At 35.2% G+C, this 16149-nt stretch overlaps 1 protein-coding gene across 1 annotated transcript in view; it reads left to right on the forward strand.

Annotated features, from left to right (window-relative positions):
• The window catches only part of DYNC2H1 (dynein cytoplasmic 2 heavy chain 1), a 339886-nt gene extending 324090 nt beyond the window's left edge, over positions 1-15796 (forward strand). Inside the window, exons 88-89 of the mRNA XM_058289227.2 lie at positions 5185-5301; positions 15251-15796. Of these exons, the coding sequence (XP_058145210.1) occupies positions 5185-5301; positions 15251-15409 (276 nt within the window). The 3' untranslated portion in view covers positions 15410-15796. The remainder of the gene's footprint in view (positions 1-5184; positions 5302-15250) is intronic.
• The last annotated feature ends 353 nt before the right edge of the window (positions 15797-16149 follow it).

A 16149-nucleotide genomic window follows, 5' to 3' on the forward strand; every position in this document is an offset into this window, starting at 1 on the left:
ACATACATTACCAAATGAAAACAAAAATTGGAAGTATTAGTCTTGCTTTTTACAGGTGCTGGGGATAAGGTCTGAGTATGAACTGTGAATTTGGCTGGGAGCAGGCAAACCTCACTCCTTGTTATATTAGGGGGTGCCCCCATATCCAAGCGCTAAAAAGTTTCTAGGGTAAAGCTGATGCAGTTTTGGCCTTTTCAGATCTTGCCTAAATGTATTCAGTCATTCACTCACCCCCACCTATCCAGTACCTGATGAGGACATACCACGTGCTGGGCCCCACATGAGGCACACTGAGCGTGCACATGTGTGCCAGCTGTGGTGGTGTTACCCTTCCACGTTGCTTAATTTCTCTGCCTTCCTCATACTGACTCTTGCTTTCTGCCCATAGGAGTTTCATTCTTCATTTTTATTTCCCATCATTACTTCTTAGTTATAATTCCTAACAGCATGTGACACTTCTGATTCATACCTCAACAGAAAGGGTAGGTGATTAATAGTCTTAGGAACCTTGTGATTAATAGTCTTAGAAATTCTGTATCAATTAGGACTCTTGGGTTACAGTTAAGAGAAATTGATGCTAGACAATTTAAGGAAAAAAAGAATTTATTGTATTGAAAAGATATGGAGTGATTTGAACTCAAAGGAAAAGCTGAAAGAGTCAGCTTCAAAATGGAGATGAATCTGGGAACCTAAATTCTATCTACTGTCAAGAACTAAAGAGTATTCTTTTCAGAGTACACCATAGGAATGAGTCAGCTCCGTTCCACGCAGGATTCACAGTCCTGGAGAAGTGACGATTGGCCTACCCAATCCATTACTTCAGTCCTTCCCCCCTTTGATGCGGACAGACCACTTTGACTGACAGTCCCCTCAGTACTGCACTAGTGGAGAAGGAATAAATCCCCAAGGGAAATCAGGAAACTGTCACCATAAGGGAGTATGGGTCCAAGCAGACAATTTCCACTCTAATATTATTCTTCAGAAACTTTTCACATCTTGCCCATTTAGTAAATGGGCAAAATGTATGTGGTCGATCGGAACTCTGTTCCCCAGAAAAACATGTTCTGAAACATAATCTATTCCTTGGGATGTGAACCCCTGTAAATAGGACCTTTTGATGAGGTTGCTTCGGCTAAGGTGTGCCCAGCTGAATCAGGTTGGGTCTTTAGCCTCTTCCTGAAGGCCTTAGAGGGAAGAGAGAGGGAGAGCCACGGGGAGGGGTCAGAGGCTGAAAGGCAGTGGAACCCAGAAGAGAAGGGAGAAGCCAAGAGCTGCTGCCATATGCATTGCCATGTGACAGAAAAGCCAGGAACGAGGGCTGCCAGCAGCCAGCTGCAGTCGTCTGGGAGAGAGCATCACCTTGATAACCCCTGAAGTTTGGACTTCTCCTAGCCTCAAAACCAGGAGCCAACTCATTACATGGTATTTACTTTAGCAATTAAGAAACTAAAACAGCCTAAGAAGATATTTCTTCAAAGAAGGCATATAAGTGGTTAATAAGTACATGAATAAATGGTCAGCATCATTAAATCATCAGAGAAATGCAAATCAAAACCACCAAGAGATACCTCTTCACACCCGCTGGGACGGCTATAGTATAAAAGACAGATAATAGCAAGTGTTGATAAGAATGTGAAGAAATTGGAACTCTCCTACACTGTTGGTGGGATTGTAAAATCTGCAGCTACTTTAGAAAATAGTCTGGCTGATCCTCAGAAAGTTAAACATATATATAGGTACCATCTGGCCAGGAATTCTAATCCTAGGTGTATACCCAATAGAAATGGAAGCCAAAACCCATGCAAAAACTTGTACATGAGTGTTCATAGCCGCATTATACATAGCAGCCAAAAACTACAAATAGCTCAAGTGTCCCTCAAGTGATGAGTGGATAAAGAAAATGTGGTCTATACATACCATGGAATATTATTTACCCATAAAAGGTAATGAAGTCCTGATACATGCTACAACATGGCATTATACTAAGTGAAAGAAGCCAGCCACAAAACACTTCAAATGATATGATTCCATGTATATGAAACGTCCAGGAGAAGGCACATCTACAGTTATAGATTAGCAGTCGCCCGGAGCAGGGAGTAGTAGGAGGTTTGGAGGGTAATAACTGTAGGCTACAGGGCTTTGTTGGGGGTGATGAAAATGTTCTAAAATTGCTTATGGTGATGGTTGAATAACTCGTGACTATACTAGAAATCATGGAATTGTATTATTTAAATGAGTGAATTTTGTGGTAAATGAATTATATCTCAGTAAGGTGTTGCAAAAAAAAAGTGTATTTTGAGAAAATTGTTAACAGCTCCCTCTTGACTCAAAGCAGACAGCTTCAATAGTTAAAAGTTAGAGAAACCTAGATTGCTTGTTTAAACTAAGAGATAAATTCTTTTATAAATTTGGTGTGCTTTAATATTAGCAAACCAAATTACCATTTTCCTACTTTCATCTTCCCTGAATATATTTTAAAGGTTGCATCATGTTTTCCTCATTCCAAAATCATATGACCTTTTACCATGTTTTAATAAGTGGTTTCAAATTAGCAGACATTAATGAAAATTACATTTGCTTATTTTTACCATTCATTGGAACATCAATAATATAATCTCTGATGTTAGCTAGCATTAAAATATTTGCCTATGGTTTTTGTTTACTGTTTTAATAACAACTTATGCTTAATCCTTGATAGTCATTATGCATGTACAAATTTAACCCAATGAAGAGATATAAAACATAGATAATATTCTCTCACATAGAATAAACTCTCAAAACTCCAAGAATGACCTGCTATTTGAAATTTGAAATTTGATTTTACTCTAATAAGTTTATTTTCTGTAATAAGTATTGTTTTACTTACTGGCATGTTTTCTGAAGTTTTACAAATATAGGGTATTGCTTTTTGACATTCTTATGTTTTCCTTTCATTTTCAGATTAACAATATCTCTAAATTCTATAAATGCCTAAGATTTTATATATATATAAGACTTTAAGAAGATCTATGATTCTTTTTCAAGTACAATGAAGCTCACATTCCAGGTTCATTCTTTAAATGTGTGTGAGGTCGCATGTTGAAAATGCAGAAGTGTTGAGTTGTTAAGAATGGAGAAAATTTTTTGTTTTATTTAATCACCATTTATTGAGACCTAGTATATTAAAAACTTACTTATGTTTAAAACGTAATTTAAGATATAAAAAGGTGATTGATCTTTCTAAAGATAGAATTATAGACCATCTTATTATGCAAAGTATAAGAAATATTATTTGCAACATTCATTTATTCATTCAACAAATATCTATTTTAAAATATACTATATGCTATGCACTAGTGATACAAATATATTCCTTTAGCTTACTACCTATTGGGGAAGATCTGTATGAAAGACAGTCATTGAAGATTATTATATCAAACAGTTAATTACTAAATAAGTATAATAATGGGGGAAGTAATGGTAATATGGGAACATAGTTTATAGGCGTCAAGAAAGTAATCCTCAAGGATTAAAGGAAGTAAGACTTAAGGTGAGGACTGCAGAATAACCAAGAGTCACCCAAAAAATAAAGGTAAGAAAGGAGTGTTTGAAGCAGAAGGAGTATGTCCAGAGGCCTAGAGGCGAGAGATCGTGTGCATCCAAGCCCCGAGTGAAAGTCTGTATGGTTAGCTCGCATATAGCGCGGGAGAAGAACAGAACACTGTCACTAAAAGGTGGGCAGGAGCAGAGCTCAAAGGACCATTTTAAGCCATGTTTGGACATTATCCTTAGGATAGTGGGAAGCTTTTGAAAAATTTTAAGCAAGAGAATCACATGATCAGATTTCTATTTTTGAAAGATTGATTTGGCCACAATTTAAAGAGTGGGTAGAAGACACACAAAACTAGAGTCAAGGAAATCAATTAGGAAGCTATTTGGTAGTTGGGACCAGAACTGATAGTGTCCCCATGGAGGTGGCAGTAGAGGGTGTGGAGAGAGGAGGACAATTGAGAAGATAAAATTGCTGGTGTGTGGGGAGAAAGGGAGAAGGAAGTCTCCCCAGTGTCTGGTTAGGCAACTGCATGGTCAGTGGTAGCAGGTACAGAAATGAGGTTCTGAAAAGCGTCTCATCCCCAGGTTAGAAGGAGAAGGTGAGCAGTTTTTATCTCAATTTATGCGTAGGACACAGTCAAGTTGCAGTGGGGTCTACCTTTGCAAATTTTGTGCTGCATAGTGAGATTCAAAATTTGATGAAATCTTTATAAGCAGCCTAAGAAGAATTATCTTGCCTTGGAGAGTTTCTAGCCCTGAAATTAGCAGGCACTTTCTAAATTTTATCCTGCCTCCTTTCAAGCCAAAATATTTCAGAAAGTCTTGAAGTGATTTGTATACTACATCAGTGGTGTAAGAGAAAGAATATTGAACTTAAGTAGTCAATAATTCTATTTTTTATCCCAGCTTTTTCACTAATAAAAATGTTGCTTATCTATGCTGTACAACAGCAACTTTATAGAGTAAGAAAATAGCTATTTAAAACACTTGTTAATGCATATTCTCTTAGTAACTATACCATTCCCTGATGGTTATAGATCTAAAAATGATTTTAAGCTTTTCAGCCTAAAGTGTTCCCTTAACTCTAAAATTCTGTAATTCATTTAGTATGTTAAAAGAACTATTATTTTCATTTTCAGAATACTTTAGATTTGCCCAAAGATTATCTTAAGAGAAAATGATTCTTTCTCCTTTCTTATTCTTTCAGTTCTGCATGACTTGTCAAGTAGCTTTTGCCTTCAACTTCTGAACTTTGTTCTGTTCTTTAAAAAATGATATCAGAATTTCAAGCAGGAAAAACATGTCTGTTCTCTAATTATGCTTTTCTTTCCCTCTCCTGGAAAAAAGAATAACTTTTTGGCTCTTGCCATGATATTTCTATTAATCTAATGCCAAGGCACCTGCTGTTATATAACTGATGGCATTTGTAAGTATTTTTTTCTAAATTGCTAAAATTGAAAATTCAGTCTAAAGGAAGCTCACAATAACAGGTTCAGGCCTATCTCCTTATTCTCACACCAAACACCATAATCTTTGTTTTCATACCATTTGAAATACATAGACACAATGAAAAATGTTGCCTTGGTTCTAATGTAGTAACTCCTGACATTTCGGACTTAATACATATTTTAACGATTTATGTCTCTCTGGTAGATCAGTGGCTTGTTATTGGAAGGATGCAGTTTTGATGGAAATCGACTTTCTGAAAATGAGCATGATTCTCCCAGTGTGTCTTCAGTTCTTCCTTGCTTTATGGGCTGGATTCCACAGGTAATACATTTTAACAGGCACAAGATTTTTTTTTTTTTTTAATTTACTTTTTTTTTTTTTATTGACTTTGTAATAATATTACATTAAAACTATATAGATTTAATGTCATCAGTTCACTCTCTTATTTTATCTTTTCAATGGGATATTTTTAGCCTGCATTTTTTTGTTTCCTTTCTACCTGCATTTGAATACTTTTTACAGTCAAATGTTGTATTCTATTTGTTTATTATAATTTTTAAGATATATAGGCTATTTTAAAATCATCATTTTGTTATGGAGAGAATAACACTATAATTTTTAAGTTCACAAGAATTTATAGATTGATAAGAAAAAGGCCTTTAATGATAATAATAGATGATAGCTACCACTCATCAAATACCGAGTATTTCATCAATGTTCTGGGTGCTTTATATACTCTACCTCACTCATTTACTCCTTAGAGTAAATTCTGCAATGTAAGTATTGTTCCTCCCAGTTTCAAATGAGGAGCTGTGTGCTCATACAAATTAGACGGCCTCCGCTCAGTTCCACACGCAGAAAGGGCAGAATCGAGATGTTCCTGCAGCCTGGCTCTGTCTCGGCCTCACCACCTTGCAGGTGATAGGCAGGTGAAGGAGCAGTCCCGACAGAGACGTGTCTGGTTAACTTTTCCCCATTTAGCGCCTTCAAAAGTTGAAAGAGCTTTCCATTTTTAAAATAGAATATAGTTATAGAAAAAACGTAATTTTTCCTAACATTGAATTCAATTATGAACATACATGAATACATTTTAAAGTTTTAAACCTTTATCTAATGACCAACAAAACTATTTCATGTATTGCTTACTAAAAGAAAATGGTATTTTCTCTTTGAGATGTATCAATGCACTGAATTTTCCAGTTACCATAAAAATAAAAAGCATCAAAATACTTATAAAAACAAACCAAAAAAGCTGTAACAGTAATTAACAGTCATCTCTCAGAGAGCTAAAAATGCATCCTTCAGACCTGAAAAGATTGTATATTTCTATGAAATATCTGTATGTTTTCCCTCCAAATCAGCTTCATTTTCTTTAGTATTAGAGTGACATATCCATTAGAGAAGGGAGTAGAGGTAATGTCTGTAATTAATCTCTATTAAAAAGTTGGTAAATTATGACTTACATATATTTTGATTTTAGCTATGTGAACCAAATTGAAAGTAAAAGTTAAGATTGGAATTTACCAAGGGTTATGAAATAACACATAAGTTTATGTAGGATGACAGGGATGAATTAAATGAATCCAAATTATATAAAGTGCTAATTCTTAGGCAAGCAAAATTAAAATCCATAAAATAACCTTAATTAGATGGGGCAGGGGCAGTAAGAAAAGTACGAGCTTAGTTCACGTAAGGAGAAACCCCAGCAGTAAAAATAGAGCATGGAAAATATCCGATGAGGCAAAAATCTAGAGGCGAATGACCTGGCATAGGCCCCCCAGAATGACCACAAACGGACTGCAAATGAGGAATGTAACACTGCTGTGGACAAAGCCAGTCTGCTATGGGGTTGTATGAAATTCTTCATGTACAAGACTAGAAACTGGTGCTTCCATGATACTTTATTTCACTTATTATCATTTCTATCCAATTTTATTTACCATATTTTTTCAAAAATCAGGATCAGAATAGAAAGCTAAAAATAATGTAGTTTGAAAAATAGCTCATGTAAGAAGAATAAAATGAATTGGGTTATTTACCTATAAAATTGATGGCCATAAAGTAATGTGAATTTTCAGTACCTTCACCTAAGGGATTTCTCCTAAGGCTTTTGTAGTTTTTCATGTCTTGTAATAGAAGGACTTATGGGTGCTTCCTCACCTCCTTTTTCCATCCTTCTTTTACGGGGGCTTTCCTCTTTCCATATAATTCTACTGCTGTAAACTATCTTGTCACCCAAGAAGGAATACTCTGAAGCTCATTGCTAAGTGGTTTGGAACACAAAATTGTGGAGTCCTGCAAACCTAAATTCCAGTCCCAAATCCCAGACCTGGGTGATTTGGGGCAAGTTACCTAACCTCACTGAGCCAATTTCCTCATCTGAAAATAGATACAATGTTTTTTATAGGACCATGTTAATGATTAAATAAGTTCCTTTGTGGAAAGTACCTAGCACAGTACCTTACATATGATGTCTATTATAGCTTGTTACCAATATTTTAAAGCGTTTTACCATAGTGCACTAATTACCCTAGTTTATATATTGCTTTGTAGTTTACAAAGTGTTTTCAATCATTATCAAATACTTACTGAGTTCCTAATCACAAGATAATACACTGAGTGCTGGGGTTACAAAGATAAACCAGCTTCTCCCGTCAAAGAGTCTGTTGTTCATTGGGGGAGCAAAGAAGTAAATTAACTATTATTGTTCAGAGTTATAAGTGCAATTATAGAGGTGAGGGAAAGCCAATTTCTCAAACTCTAAGTAAGGAGAATTCAAGGAAATTTTTTTTTAAATGCAGGGAGGAAGACATTCAGATAGAAATTGTAGCATATGTAAATGCATGCACGTATGAAAGGGCTTGGGCTACTCTGGGAACTGCAAGTAGAGTGCATCAGGAGTATATGATTCATATGGAAGCGTGGTAGGGGATGCGGTCAGAAATGAAGGCCAAGACCAAGTCTAACAAGCCGTGTAGCCATGCCAGGGAGCGTAGACTGTCTTACAGGCAGTAGCAAGTCTTACCAACTGAGACATCTGTCGTTTTGGAACATCAGTTTACCTTTGGGAAGGTGGGTGATAGATTGGCACAGGGTGAAATGTAGTTTCACTTGCCTGTCTTTGCAAGCCTGTGAGTTTGGTAGAATAGGCATTCTCCCTGTTTTGCTGCTGAAGACACTGAGAATTAGGTAAGTCAAGGAATGTGTTCTGGGTCCCCCAGTGGTAGCACTAGTGTATGAACAACAATCCACAGTCATTTGCACTGATTTTGTGCCAAGCACTGTGTAAGGTGTTTAAAATACAAGATAGGTAAGCCTTGTACAATTTTTGAAATAGGAATTATCTATTTTAAACTAAGAAAACTGATGCTCAGAGACTGTTTAACTGGCTCAAGATCATATCGTTAGAAAGTAGAGAAACCAAGTTTTAAGCCCAGGTATTTCCTTAAACCTTAGACCTACTATTGAGCCACCTTAACAGTATAAATCAGGGGTCGGCAAACCATGGTCTGTGGGCCACATCCAGTGTATTCCGTGTTTATACAGCTCATGAGCTAGAAGTGACCTTTACAGTCTTAAATTGTTGAAAAAGTCAGAAGAATAATATTTTGTGACATGTGAAAATTATTTGAAATTCAAATTTCTGTGTCCATCAATAACGTTTTGTTGGAACACAGCCGTGTCCGTTTGTGCATGTATGGTCTGCTTGTCGGGCTACCATGGCGGAATTGAGTAGTTGTCCACAAAGCCTAAACATTTATTCCCTGGCCCTTTACAGAAGTTTCCCAAGCCTGTATCAACTGTTAATCTCACCAATACCTGGTTGGATTAAGCATGATTTGGTTGAAAAAGGCATGTTCTAGGACAGCTGTAGTATGTATGTTTTACTAAGTTTACAGAATTTGGTGGGGGTGAAAATGTACTTCAACATTTTAATGCACTTTTACTAAAGGGGGAAGGAACCAGCAGAAAATTGAGGGAAGCATCAACATCAATTCATATATGCCAGTAAATATAATTTTTCACATTTACTCCTACAGCTGCTTTATTGCAAAAAGTTTGGAATCCTTTGGTAAGCGTGGGTGAAATATAATGGTGTAAATAAAAACTTCAGAATATTGGTGACAACTCTTTTAGGTCAGAAGATTACTTCACAAATTATTTCGACAATGCTTCCTGACACCCAACAGCCCCAAATAGCTTCATTCTGCAGGAATATGGCAACCAACCCAGTCATTTACAACATTGCTAGGAGGTAGATGGCACCTGCATTAATAGAAAGTGATACTTGACAAAGTGTATGTGCAGCAAAGCCTAAGGCTTTTATTAGGTGGGCAGGAGGAAGTGCTTATCATTGTTTCATTTTAAATGCTATGTACTTTGCCAATTAACAGAGTTGGAGTTAGGAATGCTCAATAAGAATTGAAAATAAGTCAAATGCTCCTGAAAATAGTTTCCTAGAGTTTCTCTTTACCATTATCTGTCTATGTACCCTAAGATAATATAACATATACCTACACGGTTCATTCATTCATTCATTTTTGATGCAGATCTTAATGTTTTTCCAGTTGTAGCCCAATAATGTCAGTTAAATTAATATAGGTCCAAATTAGAATTTCTCTAGGGGATTTTACCCAAAAAAGGGCTCGCTTTCTCCAAAGCATTTCTCCAAGTGTATTCTATACATTATTCCATATTTGTTCTCTGCAAAAAGTTGTTCAGGAAACAAATTTAATAAACACAGTATTTCCTTCCCTCAAACATTCATGATGTATTTGATAATATTAAAAGCTCTGAGAAGTCCAAAAGATTACCTGACACATAACCTTTCCACCACCTGTGCTCCTCCCTCCTTGAGGGTCTCGTGTTCTATGGAACGTGGCTTGGGAAGCACTGCCCTGTGAGCTTTCCATCTTTTCCATCTTTCCAGGAAAGGATGCTAGTTAGGGCTTATCTGCCACTCAGTGGCATAAGAGGCCCGAATCTGCCTGTGCCATCAGGTACCCCAATTGACAAGTCACCTTCAGAAACAGTTTCAGGGAGACTGTGACTTTAAAATGTTAACACAAGCCACTCACAAAAACAGCCATTTCTGTAAACTCACACCTTTAAAATATGGCCGCCATGTGTATCAGAAGAGCTGTGTTGAGACTCTGCCTGGTATGCACCCTGGTTTTAAAAATAACAAATGTTTATCTAATGTCTTTTCTGTGGCACCGTGCTTTTTTCTCAAGGACTTATTGTGAGAGCAGGACTGTTAGCATAGTATCACTGAAAAATATGAGAGGGAAATATTTCTCTATCAAAATATATTTTAAAGAATAACTAGACATTCTTGGCAGAACAAAGTGTTTCAAAATATTCATTGTTAGCAAGTTGTTTTGTTTCCTGTTTTGAAATATTTGTTCTTTCCAGAGGTGCGTTGCTACATTATGCCACTTACACGTACATTAAAACTGGTTTCCCCGATCTCCTTTTCTAAAAAGTACTATTCTTTGAGCTGATTCATAAACATTCAAGAAGCATGTGTTAGAATAAGCTAGTTACTATATATATTAGCGGGTGAGAAGTTTATTTTGGTTTACTTTCATACATGTTTTCTAAAATGAAATTAAGTTGAAACTGGCCAAAGAGTTAACATAATCAACCTTTAAGTGATTTTGTGTTCTTTGTTTTTGGGTTTTGGATTTTTTGGTTTGCCTTGTTACTGTCTCTGGTTTACTTTCTAAGGGGTACCTGTTGCCTAATGTAATTATCACTTTTTGCCTTTGTAAAATACATTTATTTCTCTAGGAGATTAGCATATTGCTTGTTGTTTCTAGAACATGTGTACTTTTAATTCACTTCCCCAGGGATATGGGGGTGGGTCAGAAAAAGGTATTTTGTTATTAGGCATCCAGACTTTTCTTGGCTACTTTAGGAAAGCAGTACAATTATGCAAGATCCTAGGTCACATAAAATAACTTAATCTGTGAAAAACTAATTAGCCAAAATGAGTATAAAATTTCCAATTTTAGCCTTATTATTAAGCTGCATTAAGTGGACCAGTTTCCATTTTAATTAAGGTGTGGTCTATGAATACATAAACTCGTTTAGCTTATCTGACTATATATTTTTTATTATTAAATTTCAATTACAAATATATTTATTTACATGTATTAAGTGAATTATTTAAAGTCTTTCAAATATATGTCTTTTGCATTATTTGAGCACTCAGTGTATTTGTTAATAGTTATTAATAAAGTTTTAGTTTCATAAAAATATTTCAATCCAATGGAGCCTTATGCTTTGCCTATTAAAATAAGCAAATTAAAGAGCAAAGTTTGTCATAAGAATTCAATTCAGTTAAACAATGTTCATGGAGCTTCCATATGCACAATGTATTTTGCTAATAATGAGAATGCCAGAAGTGCTTAGCTGTACTTCTACCATTATCATTTATTTATTGGTGACCAAAGAGCAAGTCCATTTAACTTTTTACTGAAGGCAATAAACTTTACCCCTGAAGAAATTTTGAGATGTGACAAACAAAATATTAAGAAGCAGCTGTGGTGCTTTGCTTTAAAACAATGCTAGGTTTTGGGAAAAATATTGTACCCTTGCATTTAAACAAACAAAAGTAGAGTTGGAAGTAGAGTTGGAAGGAGTTGGGAATATATATAAAACTAGTAAATTGGTAGCGAATATGCAAAGAACCCACTTTGCATTATTAAGTTCCTAATTTAAAGAAAAAATTGCTTGGCATTAAAATGAAGAGATACAGTGAAATCTCCTGACTAGAAAGGAGGAGTGTTGTAAAGCATTTCAATATGATATTTCTATTTCATTTTTATCCCTAGAAGTTATGCAAAGCAAAGAAAATATCAGGTGGCAGAGGATGATAATTTAAGACCTTTCCTGAGATTAAAAATGACATTAATAGATCCAAATCCCTTCAATACAACATATATATAATGTTTGTCTGCTTTTTGCTAAAGAATTTAGAGGCAACACCAGAAGAAAGAGTGTACTAGGTTATTAACTTTAGGAATGGCTGAGGAGTTATGAAAATTACAGGAATTTCTAAATCCTAAAGCTTTGCCATTTTAGCAGAATTGGAAAAAAGGAAGAGATTAGGCAGTGACTGATAATGGTTGAAAATAGTCTTTATTCCTAATCTTATATTTTATCTGATGCTCAACTCAGGATTCATTCTCTACATGCAACCTTGTTATTTTAATACATCTCATAGGAGTGTCTTTTTTATTTGATTTCCTAAAGCATTCATTTTTCCCAAAAGTTATTTTCTAAATGTCTGATGTGCATGTTTTGTTTCTTAAAATAAATTGTGATCTTCAAAGAAAATGATTGTTTTCTTTATTTAGGTATATACTAAACTGCTTAGTCATTACAGTTCTAGGTATAACAGTATACAAAATGCTGTTAAATGAATAGAATAAATGACAGAATCATTAAAGCAAACAGATAATTAGAAAGATTCAGGGCATGCTGTTTTTAATCTATTTGGGGAACAATTTCTACATGAAGAATTAATTTTGTTATATGTAAATCAGGTTATTATTTCAGATTGGGAGTGAATGAGTTTTCAAAAGACTCTCAGCTGATTAATATCAAGGATCAGAATAGTCAGAATAGCATTTTCACAAGAGAGAGAGAAAGAAAAAGGGAGAGAAGAAGAAAGAGAGAAAGGGAGGGAGGGGGAAGGAGAAGGAGAGAGCGAGGATTTGGAAAGATAATAGAAATTTTATATAATACCCACTTAGACTTAAAAATAGAATATTTTGTTTTAAATTCATACCATGAAGGAAATTATTTTTTTAATTTATCTTTATTCCTAGCACTGTCCAAGACAAGGAGTGGTTACTGAAAAGCTGAGGGAGGAAGGGTATCTAGTTGATTGAGAATTAGTAGGGCGTAAGGAAAAGGTATGTAGGGAACAGATGTAGCTCAAGTGGTTGAGCACCTTCTTCCCATGTAGCAGGTCCTGGGTTCAATCTCTTGGATCTCCTTAAAACAACAACAAAAGAAAAGGAAAGAAAAACAGTTCTCGTTGGGAAGTGTATATAGCTCAGTGGTTGAGCACCTGCTTCCCCTGTATGAGATCCTGGGTTCAATCCCAATACCTCCAAAAAAAAAAAAAATATGTAAAGACAGTACAAAGAATTGGAGATACATGGATACATAGTATTTATTTTGGTTCTATTATTTATATATAGTTCCTAACTAGGTTATCATGTATATGTTGTCTGTCTATGGGCTTCTGATTTGTCACTTGTAAAATTCTGGGATGGGTATAGCTTATCTTTTAACTTCTATTCCAACTCTGGAAAACAAGTAACAATAATTCATTAGTTGAATAAAATTAAATAAATTCAATTAAAACACTGTAATTCTAAATTGGAATTGGAAATGCCATTATGAATTGATGATGTACATTTTTTTTCTTTAAAAAATACATATTTTCAAGCCTTGTCACTAACAAAACACTTGAACCAATGAGGAACAAAGGAGAATTATTGTCTCTAGCACTCAGGTTATGGCCTTTAAAACCACTTCTCATGAGAGGAACCAGAGATCTTAGAGGAATACCTAATTTGACTTTAATGGCAGGAAATATACAAGACAAGTCTGTAATATCTTGATATTCTAGAAAACAAGGAAGCTACTGAAGATGACTTGGAATATAGGAAAACTTAGGAGCCAACCTAGAGACTTCCACATGCCAAAGATTAACAGTTTGAACTTCAGTAAGAATACTAACGGCAATGGGTATAAGCACATCAGATATGTTTAAATCTACCAGTTTATAATGACATTTTTTAAAAAAAGGCTCTTTGGTTACCTTTGGAGTATCCTAGAGAAGCAATTCATTATTCTGAAAATAGGTATTAAGAGAAAGTAGATTGCCCTTCTATAAAAACTGTTATTGTACTTAATGGTAATCAAAGTTGAATAAGTGAACTATCTCTTTGTAGATATATGTTTAGAAATGAAAAGGGAATCATAAAATGTTACAATTTTATAATCTTTAATGAAATAATAATCATCAATGGCTCCAAATTTCCAAAACAAGAGACAACTAGACATTTTGTGCCTCTTGATAGAAGTACACTGTACTACCTACATGGTATTTTTACTAAAAATTGAACCTGAATCTGACCTTACTCCAAGGTCCAATTTATAAGAAATAACAGAAAATAGAGGAAAATTATATTTATCATAGGAATGTAATGAACAAAATTCAGAATGTGGGAAACTCTGATAGTTTCTTCTGGAAAACAAATTTCAAGAAAAAAGGAGGAAATTCCATAGATTTAGGAGACTGAAGAGACATATTTTTTTTTAGTTTTTTTAAAAGATTTATTTTTATTTATTTCTCTCCCACCCCCACCCCCCATACCCCCGTTCCCCCTGTTGTCTGCTCTCTGTGTCCATTCGCTGTGTGTTCTTCTGTGTCTGCTTGTATTCTCATTAGGCAGCTCCAGGAACCAATCCTGGGAACTTCTGGAATTGGAGAGAGGCAGTTATTCTCCCGCCCCACCTCAGCTCCCTGTTTTCCTCTGTCTACTTATTTTCTGTCCTCTGTGTCTCTTGTTCCATCCTCTTGCCGTGCCAGCTCTCCACGTTGGCCGGCACTCCCGCGCAGGGCAGCTTTCCCGCACAGGGCAGCGTTCCCATGCAGGGTGGCACTCCTGAGCGGGGCCTCATTCCTGCGTGGGCCAGCTTGCCCTCACCAGGAGGCCCTGGGCATCGAATCCTGGACCTCCTATATGGTAGACGGGAGCCCAGTGGTTGAGCCACATCCGTTTCCCTCAGTAAATTTTAAATTATGATTCTAATAAGCAAATTTTTAAAACTGTGGGATAATGGGAAAATAGACATGTGATGATATTAAGAAATGACTGTTAATGTTTTCACATGTGATAGTACTGTGGTTATATTTCTTTATAGAGATCTATATGTAAATATTTTTAGTTGAAATTTTATTTGGTATATTGGATTTGCTTCAAATAATCCAATATTGGAGGTCAAACGGGAAGTTTTGGTGAAACACGATGGATAATTGTTGATGAACATGAACTGATAATGTTTGCACCTGGGTGATGGGGCATATTATATGTGTACATGTATATATTTAAAACATTTCTAATAAAATGTTAAATAAAAATTATTATTTAGTAGGATTTGGTGTTTATTTCTTTGGTTATCTAATAAACTGCTTCAAAATAGTGTATTATTGTATTTTAAAACAAAAGTCCTCTTTTAACAGGTTGCATATGGTCCCTATTCCCCTGATGAGTGCATATCGTTGCCCGTCTACACCAGCGCCGAGAGGGACCGGGTGGTAACCAACATCGATGTGCCGTGTGGGGGCAGCCAAGCCCAGTGGATTCAGTGCGGGGCAGCTCTGTTCCTGACAAATCAGTAGACGCCGCTGACAAGAGCGAGATGCGTGTCTCAGCAAAAGAAAGCGTGTCTTGTCTAAGCTTTAAATAAAATAAGTAGTCAGTCCACATTTGAAATGTTAGTTCACAATATCAGCACATAGTTACCCTATGTTTTAATCTCATTGGGTTTTTATTACAATGAAAAATGACAGCACATTGTTTTTAAAGTAATTTAATGGAGTTAATGTTAAAAGGGAATGTTCATTTGGTAACATTGAATATTTCTGTGAGGCGGTTCACCTCTCCAGTGGTTCAAGAATGTTATGTTTTAGGTATACGGTTTAAAATAGTGTATTTAAGGAACAATCACAGATATTTTGGCTATCATTTTTACATAATAATTATTTAATAAAATGTCAGATCATTAATTTTGTCAGACTTCCATGGTTTTAATTCTATATATATATATATCTTCCTTTTAAACATTGAAGAATGCATTATATTTTAGATAAAATTATAATCAATATATAATTATACATTACATTATGCAATTGTTTCATATGCTTATACAATGTATAATTTTAATATTTTAATGTAACAAATTAAGTATTCAGATGTGACAATAATGGAAGCATAAATTCTAGTTATTTTCTTAAATACTTAGCTTTTCTATATGTCTTTATTCTTTATAGGAACTACTGAGTTCTATAAGATTCCTTGAAATCAAAGGAACCAAAACTACTTCTCAGTTAAATGATAGATCTTTCAGTAACCTGCAAAG

The sequence above is a fragment of the Dasypus novemcinctus genome, chromosome 27 (genome assembly GCF_030445035.2).
Source record: "Dasypus novemcinctus isolate mDasNov1 chromosome 27, mDasNov1.1.hap2, whole genome shotgun sequence".
Lineage (NCBI taxonomy): Eukaryota > Metazoa > Chordata > Mammalia > Cingulata > Dasypodidae > Dasypus > Dasypus novemcinctus.